The sequence below is a fragment of the Lampetra planeri genome, chromosome 3 (assembly GCF_965212315.1).
Source record: "Lampetra planeri chromosome 3, kcLamPlan1.2.h2, whole genome shotgun sequence".
Classification (NCBI taxonomy): Eukaryota; Metazoa; Chordata; class Hyperoartia; order Petromyzontiformes; family Petromyzontidae; genus Lampetra; species Lampetra planeri.
The window spans coordinates 24930047-24945960 of record NC_136109.1 but is presented as its reverse complement, the minus strand read 5'-3'; the positions used below and the strand labels follow the sequence as shown (position 1 = coordinate 24945960).

The window sequence follows — 15914 nt, the reverse complement described above, 5'->3', positions numbered from 1 at the left end:
TATCCTCAACTCCCTTCCTTTGCCTTGCTCCCCCAGCACTACTAAACATTCCGCCTCCTGAAAGGCTGCAGGTTTTTGTGTTCTGCAGTAACAGTTAATCCGAAACTCTCTGAGCACAAGAGCTACTCTCGCTATTTCTGTTAAAATGTGCCCGGGGCCAGAACCCTTCTTAGCGTCAGCAAAAGCGGCGTATAATGGGACGGAACAAAGCGGCAGAGCTGCATTAAATTTTGCTCTAATCCCAACCCCCACAACCGGGAACTTACGAATGTAATATCTTTTCAAGGGCCGCTTCCTCTCTCTTCTCGTCGAGCCCATTTACATTATTGATTTACATGTGGACGCAATTCGAAGGCAAACATTTTGGCCTTGTTTTCCCTCCCAACCCGGGGCAACTCGAAGCACAGAAACCAGTTTTCTCGTTTATATATTTTTTGTTAGTTTGCTTCTTATCTGTACAGTTTATAACGTCGTAAATGTGTTTTTTTTTCCCGAGAAGTTTGTTCACATACACGATAGTTGTGTGCTTATGTAAATATAATATGAGAAGATTTCCAGCTGACAAAGGAAATACACCTTGGGGGCAAACTGACCCCCATGCATCTATATATAATGCACCTTCACTTGGACACCGGCATGTGTGTTGACATGAATGCGTCATAATCTGTGCGTATGTGACGTACGTGTGTGCAGTGTGTGCATATGGAGCGTACTGTTGGAAGATGCCTCAATTACTCCTTCCCGGTGTTGTTAATTCAGTCTTTGCCTATCGGCCCCCTTCCCCCTCTCCTCCTCCTCCCCTTGTGTGATGACCCAATCAACCCACCCACACTCTCCCCCCCCCCCTTACGCACCCTCCCTCGTCTTCGCTGCTTGCCTCTCATGCGAAACCTCCTTTGTGTTGTGTCTCCCCCACACCCCAAACATTCCTCCTCTTCACATGCGAGAATGTGTCTGCTGCGTGTGTTTGTGTGTGTGTGTACCTCTCCATTGTCCCACGTACACTCGCTCGCACTGCCCCTCATCCCCCTCCCTTCACACACTTGTGCCCCCTGCCCCTACCAACATTCACCTCTCATCTGGTCCTATACTCCCTGGCCCCTTCGCTCTCATGTACACTTTAAATGCATCCACGTGTCGTCGTCTTTCTCCACTGCCCGTGCCATGTGTTTCTTTCCTCTGCCCATGTGCACACCACTCACCCATCCACTCCCCATCTACCTCCCCCCCACCTATCCACCTCCCCACCTCCCCACCCACCTCCCCAAAGCACCAGCAGCAGGTAGCTCAGGCCGTGGAACGGGCCAAGCAGGTGACGATGGCGGAGCTGAACGCTATCATCGGGGTACGTGGGCTGCAGACCCTGCCATTTGCCGTGTGTATACCCCTTCTTAATATCATTGACAATCCTACACCACCCACCCGCTCACACGCTGCATTCACACGCGGTTGTGCACTGTTCGTTGTCCCATGCGCTCCCCTTCCCCGCCTCCCCCAATTCCCCAGCCAGCACCCCTCCCCCCCTTTTCCCCATTCTGCTGCCTCTAGCCTGACATCATTGCAGCACCTTGCCCACTCATCTGCACTCACATGCCCAGCCCGGCACTTGCTCGCTCGCTCACTTACTCGCGCTGTGCTCTGCGCTGCGTTAGCAAAACTGCGTGAGCTGTTGCGTGGAAATGGTTCCCTCGGGGCACTGATACTTAAAAGACAGAGCTCGCTCTCTCGTTCACCGTTCATTCGTTCGCTCGCTCTCGTTGCTCTGGCGGTAGCGGCGCGCCGCCTTGCCAGTCGGGAGGGTGATCTGTATTGACGTGGAAATTGTTTGTGTCTGGGTTGGGGAGAGAGAGAGTACGTTCCACACCTCGTGATCGCTTCAAAAAGCTACACCAAGGGTCGGGTCGTTGTATAAAAATTACATCTTCACTCGGGCAGGGCAGACTTGATCCATGTGAACACAGCATCTCTGTCCAACCAGTCGCTGGTATTTCTGCGCACCGCTTGCGCTGCCAAGCAGCCGCGCGGTTTGTTAAACCTGTTTGCAAAAGATTCAGCGTGCCCCGGGGCTGTTTTCTTTAAGTGGTTGGCACTTCATGACGGACGATCCTGTTGTGGTGGTTCTGGTCGTCTGACCCACGGGTTCGCTGCGAGGACGTTGTATCCATACATCTGTTCCCCCCCTAAGGTCATTTGCGATGTGGAAAATATGACACCGCCTTGGTTGTCCCTGTTGTAAGCGATCCGCCATCTGTTTGGCAAACACCTGCAATTGGCAGCACGTGAGTTGAGGGACCGCAAGATCTGCTGGCAACCGAGTGGCCGGTGAACCCGTCACCGAGCCGTACCGCACGGAGCTGATGCATCGTCGTCTCTCGCAGTCACCCGCGGATTTATTTGTGGCCGCTGCTGCCAAATCGCGTCGCCTGCCACAGACTTGATACTAAATAAGAATCCATTGCGATGCGTCGCGTAAATAGGCTCTCTCTCAAACTGGGATATCAACAAATAGAGCAACGAGTAAATATTTTAATAATCACCCCTGCAGGAGAACATTTTCCATGGTCTCCCATGCAAAAGAGATAAATTGGCTCTTGCCAGATTAAATAAAAGACGCTGAATTGAGGTCACGGGTTCACGTGCTACTTGCTAGATTTGCGCTGCTGGAGGTGGATTTACGTTCACAATTACAACTGGGGTGTAAGGAGCGACTTAATGCAGTCATATCCCAAGACGGAGGACACGGTGGGATGGCGGGGGGGATGAAGGACAATTATGTTGAGGGAGGCATGGGGTGGAAGGTGAATTATCTTACAACAGGGTCACACTGCTGTCACCTGTATAAAATAAGACGAGGGGTGGGAGTACAATGAGTGTAATGTACTGTCAAATAAATATCAGGCATTTAACGATTCACTGCTGCCCTTGCCCCAGTTGATGCTATAGATTGTAACGATTTGGCATTGCTATTGTATTCAAGAATTGTAGATTTTCATTTGTCTCCTTTGTACTCTCCTTTGTACTCTCTCACTTGTTTCATCCTCTTGGTTCTTTCGGTAAAGTCACGTAGAAGGGAAATAATAAAATAATAAAAATAAAACATAAAATAATTCTCACAACGTTTCGGCTACAACGCAAGCAGCCGAAACGTCGTGAGAATTATTTTATTATGTTTTATTTTTATTATATTATTATTTCCCTTCTACGTGACTTTACCGAAAGAACCAAGAAGATTGTTTCATCCGCTTTTTTTTCGGATCTTAGTTGTGCAGTCCCATTCACCCCAGGAGCCTACCATCTGCATATAATCTGCATACAGTTCGAACGTATTGTCAGTAATCGATTTTTACACATGCTAATTGATACTTTCATTGCGAGTGTAAAAATCGATTCAAATCAATCGATGAATCAATACACCCCGAGTAGAGTGAGATGAGGTTAGGTTAATGACAGGATTTAAGTTGTATATTAATAAAAAAATATTTTTAGCAATGTTTACGATAAACGATGGAACATGCAATGGCCCACTTAGGTTGGTGCTGTTAATGTCAGGCTGCCTTCATATACAAAGCTTTTTCAATTATTCAAAAGCAGCTGTCTCACAATTAACTCTGGCGTCATTTATTTTCCCCATTGTAAACGGCAGCTGATTAAATACTCTATGTATTTAAAAATATAAAAACGCCACTGCTTTTGGTCGAGCAAAAGTGCTTACAAATGTTAAAGAGAGCAGATTGTTTTAGAGCGCTGTGCTTTAGTCTCTGTTGGCCATTGATTTGCGATCTTCCACCCCTTTTATATAACTCCCACTCTGGGTCTTTGTGCGTTGTGGTGGAGAGGAGGGGCTGAGTGGTGAGGGATGACGGCTGATGGCGGTGGCGGCGTAGTTGGGGGTTGGAGGTAAAGGGCCCATATGTGTGGGTGGGTGCGGTGCCGGTTTGAGGAGCGATGCTCCGGCTATGTCTACTTATGTTAATGTGCCGATCGCTGGCAATGATTTTTCAATGATGCTCGGTGCGCAGACCCGTGCGTCTATTGGTCACTTGAAGCCTTTTGCGGAGGCTTAACCGCATCCCCCCCCAAGCACCCGTGCAACCGCCCCCCCACCTTACATCCCCTCCTATCCCGTGCCCCGCCACAACCCGAGTCTAATGTTTGCTCCCAGCCGCCTGGGAAAGCAGCTTTCAGATGATAATTAGACGTTCCACTCGGATTAAAACTAATCCCCGCTTTCTGGAAATGGTTGATAGGATGCGTAGCAGGCCAGCTTAAGTGGAATGTTTTTGTGCGCCGAGTTTCGAAAAGGGTTAACGAGTACAACTGCCCAACCTCGTGGCACACCTCACTCTCTGGGCCCGACCCCAAACACTTTCCTGCTCCGTACACGGACTCGCAGTCTTTCAACATTTTTTTCTGCTTTGACTTTCTCTCGCTTGTTTGCGTCATTAGAGCTGAAGCGAGCAATCCGTTTAGCCGGTCTTAGTCAAGTGCGGCGTCCTGATATCAATAAACAGGGCAAACGCTGACATGCGTTTAAAATATAATGGTACTAATTTGTAGTGTTATGCCAATCCGCTGCTGGATGGAGATCTGCCGATGCCTTGTCGGTTTTGAGTGTCGTTTGACCGTACTTCACCTCAGTGGTCAGTGCGGGTCGGTGAATGGGCGCCCCAGAATTGGTTCAGATTTCACTCTACACTTGTATTATTAGCCATGGCTGGGAATGAAAGTCGCATGGCTGGGTTCGTAGCGCAATGCGCCATCCACTACGTTGCCACTTCCAATTAAAAGTACAGCGTTGCTGAGATATCATTATTATTTTTTACTTTGCAGCGAATTATACTTCACAAAGAGTATTTGGCTTCCACCGATTGGTGCACCGATTTGTGCACAGATTGGCATTCAGCAAACAAGACTTGGCTTAAAAAAAAACCAAGCAGCTTGGGAAGACAGTGAATAGTATTAATGGCATGCTCGTGTGTTATTACCACTTTGTTACGTTTCTCCAGATTCCTGTCGACCCTTCAGTATGCACCATGATTTTTTTTTTCCATTCGACTAAAGTGAGAGGTCAGTCTTGCAGTTCCATAGTTAGAACTTCAGACATAAGCCCTCCTCCACCTTTTACGGCATGCCTAGAGAGCAGCCGCGTGTGGTAGTGAAGAGATTTTTGGAGGATGCCGTAATCATTTGAAGGCGACACGAATGACTCCTACCGCAGTGGTAACTGTGCAGATAGCGGTGTACCACGCCTCACGCCTAATGAACTGTTTTTCCCCCCCTCAACTTGCACCATCCCCCCCTCACGTAGCCCGCATCACTACCCGTGCTCACGCCCAGCAATCCGCACCCCCAAGGGAATTCGCGCTGCAGCCTCGGCGACCCCTGGTTCACCCCTTCCTCCACTGCTCCCCCTTGCTCCCTCTGTGCTTCTCCCTGCACGAACTCATTGGCGGGGTTGGGGTGTGCCGCGGATAAGGGGGCGGCCTCGGGTGTGGAGCATCATGGTGTCTGGGCCTAGGGTTTTTGGCAGTGAGGGCGTTGGCATCGGTGGGTGCAGGGGGATTGAGGGGAGGGAGGCAGGGATGCTGGTTCGAGTTAATCCCTCCTGTCTGGGTAGGGGGCGGAGGCGAGAGGATTAAGTCTACAAAGCCCATCAATTCAGACCTAGCCCAACACCCCCCCCCCCCTGGCATGTGTCCCACTCTTGTTCATTCGTACCCCCAACTGCCGCCCAAGCATCCCCCCTCTCCTCGCTTGCTTTGGGTGGGCTGGCGTGAGGTGCAGTGATACCTCCGGAGCCCTTGTCTTGCCCCCCCCCCCTCCTCGACCATTTTCCCGACACTCCACAGACACCACCCCCCCCTACCATGCCCCCCATTAAGTGAAAGCCGAGTAAACATGGTTGAACATCACACAACCTGCGGAGATGATTAGGGGGAAAAGCCGTTTCTGCAGTTGTTTTGTTAATTTTGTTTCTTCTGGGCATGTTTTTTAATTATTTCATCGTGACTTCTGCACCCCCCCCCACCCAGCCTTTGGTTTTAACGTGTGGTTATTTATTTATTTACTGGCTTCTCGATAACAGTGTGTGTGCCTGGAGGTGTTTATTACACGACTTGACAGAGAAGACCCATTTGCAAAATTAATATTCAAAGAGACCACTTGCCTCTGCATGCAAAGCTGGCAAGCAGCACACGCGGTCGCGGTTGTCGGTAGCGGGGGGCTCTGTTTTGCATGCATATATATATATTTTTTAAATTCTAAAAACAATTTTCCTTTCAAATTGACAGCCCCTGGCAACTTCAATTAGCAGACAGCGCTGCAGTGTGGCGTACGGGGGAAGAAAAAAAAAACCGTCCTAGTCAAAAATATTGCCGGCATTGCGGCCTGGGGTGAGATCGGTAGACGCAAAAATCGACATAATTAACATGGCCTGCCATTGCGATAATTTAACGCTTGCGGTAATTGCTGGTTAAAAATGCAGTCAGCTTGAAATGACCGAGTAAAATTAGCCCCCGTGGCCTCCCCCCCATCCCCCGCTTTCAATCTTTAATGCGGCAGTTCATGGACCCGTTCCTTTGTCGCTTAGTCCTTTATGGTTGTATTCTCATAATTTTTGTATTTTTTGTTCACGCAGTATATTCATTAATTCTTATAAATGCGTATATAGCCGTAGACACTCAACACAATGCACCGATCGGAACGTGGTGCAAAACACCGGGTTTCATTCTTGCGCATCACCAGCTGCGAAAAGGAGATTTGGCTTGGGGTGGGGGTTACGGTAAAGACTGCGTGCAATAGGAGGATCTGGTATCATGTGGATTGTGGCACAATGTGCGAGGAGACATCTCTCTCTCTCATATATATGAACATCCTTTGGCGCACAGCATTTTGAAAGGATTTTTTTTAATCTATGTAAAGAAGCAGTGGGTGGAGATGGAGAAAGATGGATGTGATGATGGTGGAGAGGGAGCTGAGGGAAGGGGAAAATGGTTTGGGGGTTTTGGTGCGGTGGGAGGTGTCTCGGAGTAGTGGTGGGGGGGGTCCAGGGTTGAGGGGACAGGGTGTGCAGAATGGAGTTGGAGGTGGAGACACACCAAGCACTGCCTGAGGGCGGATCTAATTATGTGTTGGGTTTGGCTGCCTGGGCATCCTTCTGAAAGCGCAGGGTCCTTCACTCCCCTCCCCCACCCCTTCCTTACCTCCAGAGGCTTCAGTCTCAGCGGCTGATTGATGAAAAGTGAAGCATGGAGGGGGAGGGAAAATAATTTACTTTAGGCTAATGACAAGTACTGTAGTTCTGACCCATAATAATAATATCACCCAGTCAGCCGTGCACATAACAAACAAGACCAAAGCCAAACTAAACATCGCTGCAGCCTTATTTATTGCGCAACGGATTTTTTTTTTCATTGTTAACTTTGGAGCATTTTAAACGGTCTCTGTTAGCGATAATGCAACAGTTTTTTTGTGAAAAATAATATCGTAGCTCATATTAATGCTGCAGCAGCCTGTATTATAGTGAAATATGGAATTGTATTTTTGTGTCAATGGACAGTAGCTAACTCGGCAAAAATGTTGTAAATGGTTGTATTTTTGTATTGAAATAATTTATGTGTAGTTTCTGCTTAAATTAACTTTCAATTAATGTCACATGAGCAGAACACACAAACAATGTATCTATTTGTTAACAATAATTTGAGAAAATACGCTTGTAAAACGTGCACGTCTATATAAACCTGCCTATAATTTATGTTTTAGTTGTTAAGAAAGCATCAGCGTGCTTCGTGTTCTTTACAGACAGGGGTTTTGGCCCCAGAGACTGGTGCAGATGTTGTTTAGACTGAGCTGGCTGACGAATAGCGGCAGATTCGTCCTCAAATCTCACACCTCGTCGCCGCCAGCCCTAGTGTCTGCCGTCCAGCCAAATTGTCAAAATAAAAAGAAAATTCCACTCCGTCGGGACATCCGCTCCAGGTGACGCGCGGCCACTGCGTCTCCCTCCGCGCTGCGCAAGGCCGTTTGTTAAGCGGCGTCTGTGGGCATCATTGATCAATAGGGCCCCCCCTCTGCCACCCCCTGCCTCCGTGCTACCAGACTTAGTGGGATGTCGGTGGAGTCTCCTGTGCCGGTTTAACCCTGCAGAGTTTTCAAGATTCGCCGCACAGCTTGCTTGCCCCCGCCCGCTGTTCCCCAACAGCGCCGCCGTCTTTTCAAACGGCCAAAGCGGTTTCATTTTCCGCTCGCCGGGACCGATTCCGTTCTCGCCCAAACCCCGTAGCGTGACCTTGTTTAAAGGGGTAAGAAGAGGGGTGGGGGACATAGAAACACTTAGGGGGGGGGGGGGTGTGCAAAATAGTCAATGATAAAATGTACGTGAAACATGCTAAATTCTAAACCAGAATAAGTAACAATATCAGCATTTGTCTGTCATTCTACTCTAGCTCTGACCCCCTATGTGAGGGAAGGCTGCGACGCACGTCGATTAATTATGTTAATGTTTCAAAGCTCCCTCCAACGATTGCAGACAGTTTTTTACGTGAACGGTAATAATTTTGAAAATTAGTTTGCGTGCAGGTTTCAAGGTGGATTATTGCGTCGCAGGATTGAGAGAGGTGGCGGCAGATTGGGAGAGGCCTTCATCCAGCAGTGGGTTAGCCTTAGCTAATAATAATGACGATGGTAATGTGAATTTAGAAGAGGGGGATTGAGTTTTCAGCAGTGGGGGGCGACTCGGCCCCTTCCAGCCCCCCCCCCACAAACGCTACAGGGCTCTTCTGGCCAGGGCCGATGCTATCTCACCAGACGCACTGGTGCCGGATAATAGTCGGTCGCTGTTCCCCGTCCTGACATCTTCTTAGATCCTCCTCCCCGAGGGCGGTGATGCAGGCGGGCTCGTTAGCATAATTACCACGCTTCACAGATCCTCAACCCTACCTTGTGCCAACGCCCCAACCCACGCACTGTATTCTTCATCGTAGATTTACCTGGGTCGTGGGGGAATTTTTTCTTGCCCTAGTATATACATTGGGAGTTTTTTGGTCTAAATATTTTGTAATTATTATTAGTAACGTTGCACCGGTAATAGCAGGGGGCCACATTTGTTGACGCCTTTACCAACAAGACTGTTTATTTTTGAAAGTGCCTCCGATTATGATCTTTTTCTTCTTGGTTCTTTTGGTAAAGTCATGTAAAAGGAAAATAATAAAATAATAAAAACATAACATAATAAAATACAAAAATGTTTACTTTTTATTATTTTATTATTTCCATTCTACGTGACTTTACCGAGAGAACCAAGAAGATGAATCCCTGCAGTCACGAAAGCTTTAAATCAAAATTTATGATATTTTTTTTATTAATTAGAATTTTCATTTCTCTCTCTTTTTTTATCAACGTACATGCAGGTTGCTTAAAACTCGAAACAATTATTCTTAACTTTATTCCTGAGCTCACATTTTGTGTTCCTTTGAGGTTTATAAAGTCGGTGTAAATGTCCCAGTAATTATAACTTCATTACAACCTGGATGAATTAATGCAATACGATGAACTGGTGCAACTAAACCTTTCATTGGTTGTTAACTCAGGCCACTTCATGCAGCTTAGCCCTTAAAAATTAACCCGTAAAAAAAAAGTTTTTCACTATAAATCCTTTATATGCGTGGCATCGGTTTTATTTTATTATTCATTTCTGTTTTTTTTTTAGTAAGAGTTTCATTTTTATCACATTGGTATTTTAAATTAAATATGAAAATTTTTTTTCCTAAAAAGTGGAAAATTTTGGAAATTTTTTTTCACGAAAATAAATTGTCACGCACAACGAGTCTGTGTGCAAAATGTCAGCTCGATTGGATCACGGGAAGTGGGTTAAAAAACGACCGAAAGATTTGCACGGTCGTAAGCGTGCAAGCAAGCAAGTGAACTTAATATAAAGGATTTAAAAAGCCATAACCCTGACTGAAGTGGCAGCTCAGTGTTGTGCCACAATATGTGTTTGTACATCATAATTCATTCATATGATGCGTTTATAAACTAGGTAAGAGCCCAGTGAAAAGGATCCGCTTTTATTCAATGGAGGCTTGAGGAAATGCCATGGAAATGTTGCACGTATTATTACGTGGTCATTTCTAAGCTACGGAGTGCGAAATATCTATGCACCTGGCTTAATATACACTCGTGTAAATGTGACGGTCGTGTATGTATAAAATAAAAGAACCAGGCGGATTTGCTCTGATGATAACATTGATGTTGCCATCGGCTACCATAAGTTACAATGAATGTATTCATTCAAGGGCATTTTATCCACCCAATATGTTCTTTAACTTTGCATGAGGGTGAAGCCAGTCAAGTGATCTCAATGGATTTGTTTGATTGGATTCCAATAGTCTAGTCGCATAATAATTGTGACTGTGATTTGCCAACATTGGCTTTAACACTGCATTTTATTTGCTGCGAAAGAAAGGTCATTGCCCGAAACATCACCTTTTCTACGAATGTCATGTTTTCTTTTCATGCGGTGCTGTTGATGAATGTGAGTTTTCGTATTAATTATGCTTGTGCACCACTGCTAATGCAGCAGCAGCAGCAAATCATAATTTGTTTAACTTTAAAATGGCGGTCAATGCCCTGGACAGGAACCTAAGAACCTCAGAAGAAGACTGCACAGGCTGTGTGTGAACCACAGGCCCGCTCGCCCGGCAGTTGAAACGTGTTTGGGAAAAAAATATAATGTCTGAGGCGAGCACCTTCTGCTTCTTTTTGTGCTCAGCAGCAGCCTTTAAATAATAATAATAATAAAAGAGCCGCCTTGTTTGGAGCCCTAGTAATTTTACAGGTCGGCAACATTTTCAAGACCCATTGTCCGACCTCAAAATAACACAACAGCAGTTATCTGCCAGCCGGTCGCCTCAGTAAGTGGGGGGTTTGAGAAGCCTGTGGCGGCTGCCCTAAATGCCTAACCTAAGTCGGAACACATGATCTGCCCCGGGCAAGCATACACAGGTGCTTATCGCACCCGTAAAACCCTCTCGTGTATTTTTGCATACATTACTAATTGCATAATCGGCTGCACGCACCCAACTCCAAGCCTATGAGAAGAAAGCAGCAGCCAGATGCATTTTTTTGTGTCCATAAATTCCTCTGCTTTTGGAGGAGGCGTTGGGCTGGGGTGCATCGGTATGTTTTCGCTTGCTGCTGGAGCCGATTGGCTGCAAGATGGTGTCTCACTGAGCATGGGAGACGCAAATGAACTAGCGGTGGTGGTGTTGGTAGTGGTGGGGCCGGTCCTCATCCTCCCAGTCACGCCATCTTCTCGGCACGCGTTACAAAGCTGAAAATAAGAGCCAGCGCCTCGGCCTATTGCCTACACTTGACCAACTGTGCCCTGTAAATTTCACTTAATATGCATCCAAAAAAAATACACCACTTGAAAGAAAAAAAAGCTGGAAAATGTTCAGGCATGCAAATCATCAAACGGTCATTGCTAAAGTTAATAGAGATTGCTCCGTTAAATGCATTTGAAAACCAGTTCTGCTTCTGCTTAATGTTTCATTTTACAACTGTACAATACTAATGGGAGCGGAAGAGGATGAGGTTTTTGAATGGCCACCAACATCGGTCAGGCTCCTGGTTTTTGTAGACGCCCCACTCCATTTGTGTGTGCGCGTCTGGAGGCCTTCATTTTGATGTGGGAAGCCAGAATGTGTTTAGTCTTTTACTCCCCCCCCCCCCAACTTTCCCGTGCGCCACTGCGCACATGTGGGGCAGCTGGCGTGCGTGCGCGGCTGCTGTTGGGTTCCCTTCTCTGAACAGTCACAGCACACAAGTGGTGCTTTTCAGAGCAGGGGATGCACTTAGGATAAGCGAACTATGGTGGAGGGGGGATGGAGGGTGAGAAATAAGGTGATAAACAAGAGAAATACGTCAGCAACTAAGATGTGTTTGCTTGTATCTCTCCGATGCGTTTTCGGGTTGTGCTGCGTGTTGATCGGCACGATGCCCCATGCATCGCTCCACGTGATGGGAACATGTTTGGGAACAAAGAAACTCCCATCATGTCGAACAACACGTGGCGCAACCTGACATCGCAAGTGAAACTGAATAAGATTTAATCTGATGAACAGTGGACCTTAAGGATCAGTGCACCCTTGCTATATTCATACGGACGGACGAAAAAAAGCTCATACTGGTTTTGAAAATACAACTCGGCTACCCGATGTTTTGGGAGAAAACCATCCACAAACGGTGTGGCACCTGAATATTGATTTGTGGCAAAGTGGAGAAAATCGCTGCAGGGCAAATTGAACGGGAGTGGTGTTACTTGGTGAGAAATCGCGAGAGGAAGGGAAGAGAAAAATTGGTGGTGGGAATGCACGTACATAGATAGCCCCTTTGGAGGTTATTTGAACATACTTCATCTCGCCAGTCAATGCGCGTTTGTGAAGGGTTAGGTGGGTGGGGGATGGGTGGGGGGGGCTGCCAGGACCGGTTCAATAACTCCAAAATTGTCAGCTGTGGCTGGGAATTGAACACGGGACACAGGGTTCACAGTGCTCTGCACTAACCATTGCCGCTGCTGCTCCACTCCAAATAATCATCATAATAACAATGACTCCCGTTTAGAAATAAACCTGTATTTGTCGGCATCTGGGTGCCTTGATGTAGAAAAATCATTGAGTGAGCAGCGATCAGGTTTACTCCGTTTAATTCATAAGGGATCAACGCCACCATTCTGGTCTCCAAGGGCATGTGACTTTATTGCTCTCAAAGATACTGCTTTTCATAAAATAGGTCTCTTCGTGTGGTATGTATTACTGAATTTAAATAGGGCACACATTTAATTTTTATCAGCATTATAATTTATTGAACTTTACATTGCAAAGTTTTATTGAACGCTCCTTTATAACCTGCTCTAATATTGCAATTTTACAGCGGGCGTGCAGTGCATGGCGTGAACACAGCTCCCACATGTTCATTACATACACTTTATTAATTTATCTATTGGTAGCAGAGTTTTGTAAATTAATGTCTTGCCTTCTGTCTCCCCTTCCCCCTTGCCGGAATGCAAATACCACTGCACGCATGCGAAAAAATCTCAACCACAAACACAACATGATTGTGGTAACCCTCAACCACACAAACACAAAAATGCATGCACGCAACACGCACGCACACAAACTGTCCACCATAAATACACGCACGCACCCTCCAACCAACACACGTCTGCGCATCTGCGCACGGACGGACGAACGACTCGGCCGCACCCCTTCAACGAACCTCGTGGCCGAAAAAACACCTCCGCTCCCCACCTCGTTCTTCCCGGCGAGCAGCACCAGCTGCAGGCGCAGCACCTGTCCCACGCGCACGCTCCTCCGGTGCCGCTTCCCCCGCACGCTGCCGGCCTGCCCGGCGCCGGGCTGCCCCCGATGCCGGGCAGTAGTGCGGCTAACGCGGCGGGGCTGCTGGCTCTGTCCAGCGCGCTCGGGAGCCAGGCGGCCGCTGCCGCCGCCGCCGCCCACCTGCAAGCACTCAAGGACGACAAGAACCACGAGGTCGACCACAGAGGTGAGAGGGAGCTCGGCCTCGGCCGGGGTGAGCCGAGGGCGTGACATGCGGAGGACGCTGACGGGCGTGGAGGACGTGACCGGACACTGCGCCGCGTGGTTGAACAAATGGTTTTCGTCGTGCTGCCTTTGGCAGTGGTGCACAATCATTAACATTCATCAATAACACTGGCCTTAAAATGAAAAAAAATAACTGAACATCATTCTTGCACTATGAAGAAGGGCCATTGCCCAAAACGTCACCTATTATATATATTTTTTTAAGGACACACGATGTTATCGGTGAAAGGTTGAGTTGACTGCTATGTAGGTTTTCACAGTTACGCTTTATAGTGCTCTGATGTGTTTTTGGGTTTGTGCCGCGTGTTGTTCGGGTAAGCTACCAGCACATGGAGTGAAACGTCGGACACTGTTGAACAACACGTGGTACAACTCGAAAACACATCAGAGGGAAAGGACCGGATGTTGGCTGAATCCACAAAGTGTGCGGCTTTTATCAAATTTTAAAACACCTCGCAGTTATTCCCATAACACCCTCACGTCCCGTCCCTGATGGGTGTTTAAACTGTACAATGGGCAAGCGATGTTGAATGTTAACAGCAGGGGAACGTGAAAATATTTATAATGTAACGCCCGCTTCTTGTGTTGCTGTGTTTTTTTTATCTCTTGCCAATGCTGCTGCTGCTGATTTACCTGGCATCAGAGAGAGAACGCAGCTCGGTGAGTACCCACGTGGATTGATCACAGACACACACAAGACGGCTTGCATTCCTACAACGCGGTACAATTAGCTTTGTTGGCCGACACAGAAGGAAGCTGGGATTGTTTGAATTTGCTTTTGAAGCCGGAGGAAATCAGAAGGAAACAAACCTCCAACAAGGGCAGGAAAAGCTTTCCCAAACATTCTGCGTCCTTGCCGCACGCATGCACATGCGTGCATACTTACACGCACACACACACGCTACATGCGCATGCACATCCACGGCAAAGCGTCGGGAGGGAATTGGTTTGGGCGGGGGAGCTGACTGGTGGTGCGGCTGGGTTGTGAGGTGGAGGGAGCTCTTTTGGAAGTGAATTGCTCCCGAGAGCGTGGTTATAATTTGCCCTTCTGGCGAGCCTTCAGACGGATGGCTGGGAGGAGGAACGCAGCCTTCGCCACTCACACTCCACCAATTATTAAATCCGTACCCCACCCCCCCCAACCACAAAACTCAGGTGCTCCCATATTGACCCACTGCGAACCTAGACACACCTCCCCCAGACCCATAGCCTCCCGCTTGATCTGCTTCCCTTCCCAACCTCCAATCCCCCCCCTCCCTTCTGAACCTCCCATCCCCCTCTTTCTCCTCCTGGCTCCCCTAATACCCCCCCCCACCAATTGGACTGCCCGCCCCTTCTTCCCCCTCCCGCACTCCCTGACAGCCAACTGCTTACCCTGAGTGGCAGCCACTTTGTTAGGCTTCCTCCTGGCAGGAGGGGCTGCCCAGTCCGTTTGGCGCGCGCCGGCAAGCAGCCAGCAGGGTGGCCACATAGCGCGGTGATGGCGAGCCAGGGGAAGGGAAGGCCGCGGGGCAGGGGAGGCTGTGGACAGGGCAGGGCCTGCTCTGCTTGGCCTTCGAGGAGGAGGAGGAGGCTGTTTGGACCTCAAAATCTCTTCAGTTCCCATGGACCACTGCCAAGCCCAACTGGGGCAAACACAGAAGCTTGCTTCTGGCAGCAGATTCCTAGTTGCTTGGCCCCATGAGATGGCGAGATGTGTGTGTGTGTGCGCGGGGTTGGGGGAAAGTGAGGGAGGGAGGGAGTGAGTTGGTAATGGGTCCGTGGGTCTCTTGAGGATTGCAATCTCTATGATGTGTTGAGGGGGGGAGGGGAGGGGGAATTTTCACTCCCTTTTTTCCGTGCATCACTCCCCTTGCACTCCTCCCGCCCATTTTTATTACCATTCTTTGTGTAAAAAAAAAACAATCCCGTAAAACCCTCATTTATTCCATTTCTGGCTGCCAGCCGTCCGTGTGGCGGTCGTGCAACGATATGGGTGCTTGCGTACGTACGTGCGTGCGTACATGCGTGCGCTTAAATTTAAATGAATCCTGGATCCTGTCGAAACGGCTTAGACAGGTGCGACCTCGCTCCAACATGTCTGCTGATTGGGCTGGAGTTCATCAATTCCCACTCTCGCCCCCCTCCCACCGCCCCTCGTCCCCACCGAGCCAAACCTCGTGTACACCCTTCCAAGATTAAATCAGATTCCCCGTTCCGATAAGATGGCAAAGGAGCCCACGTTGACCCATAGTGCTGGAAAAAAATGTGTGGGTATTTCATCATCGTGGACATGGAAAAATCTGATCTTGT

At 48.2% G+C, this 15914-nt stretch overlaps 1 protein-coding gene across 10 annotated transcripts in view; it reads left to right on the top strand.

The window, feature by feature from the left end:
- The window catches only part of TLE3 (TLE family member 3, transcriptional corepressor), a 65941-nt gene that overhangs the window by 21276 nt on the left and 28751 nt on the right, over window positions 1–15914 (top strand). For 5 of the 10 annotated variants that reach the window (XM_078624765.1, XM_078624758.1, XM_078624781.1 and 2 more), the window contains exons 6-8: window positions 1271–1375; window positions 13329–13563; window positions 14266–14282. In XM_078624765.1, the coding sequence (XP_078480891.1) occupies window positions 1271–1375; window positions 13329–13563; window positions 14266–14282 (357 nt within the window). The remainder of the gene's footprint in view (window positions 1–1270; window positions 1376–13328; window positions 13564–14265; window positions 14283–15914) is intronic. The other 5 variants (XM_078624787.1, XM_078624815.1, XM_078624809.1 and 2 more) reach the window with 3 other exon arrangements.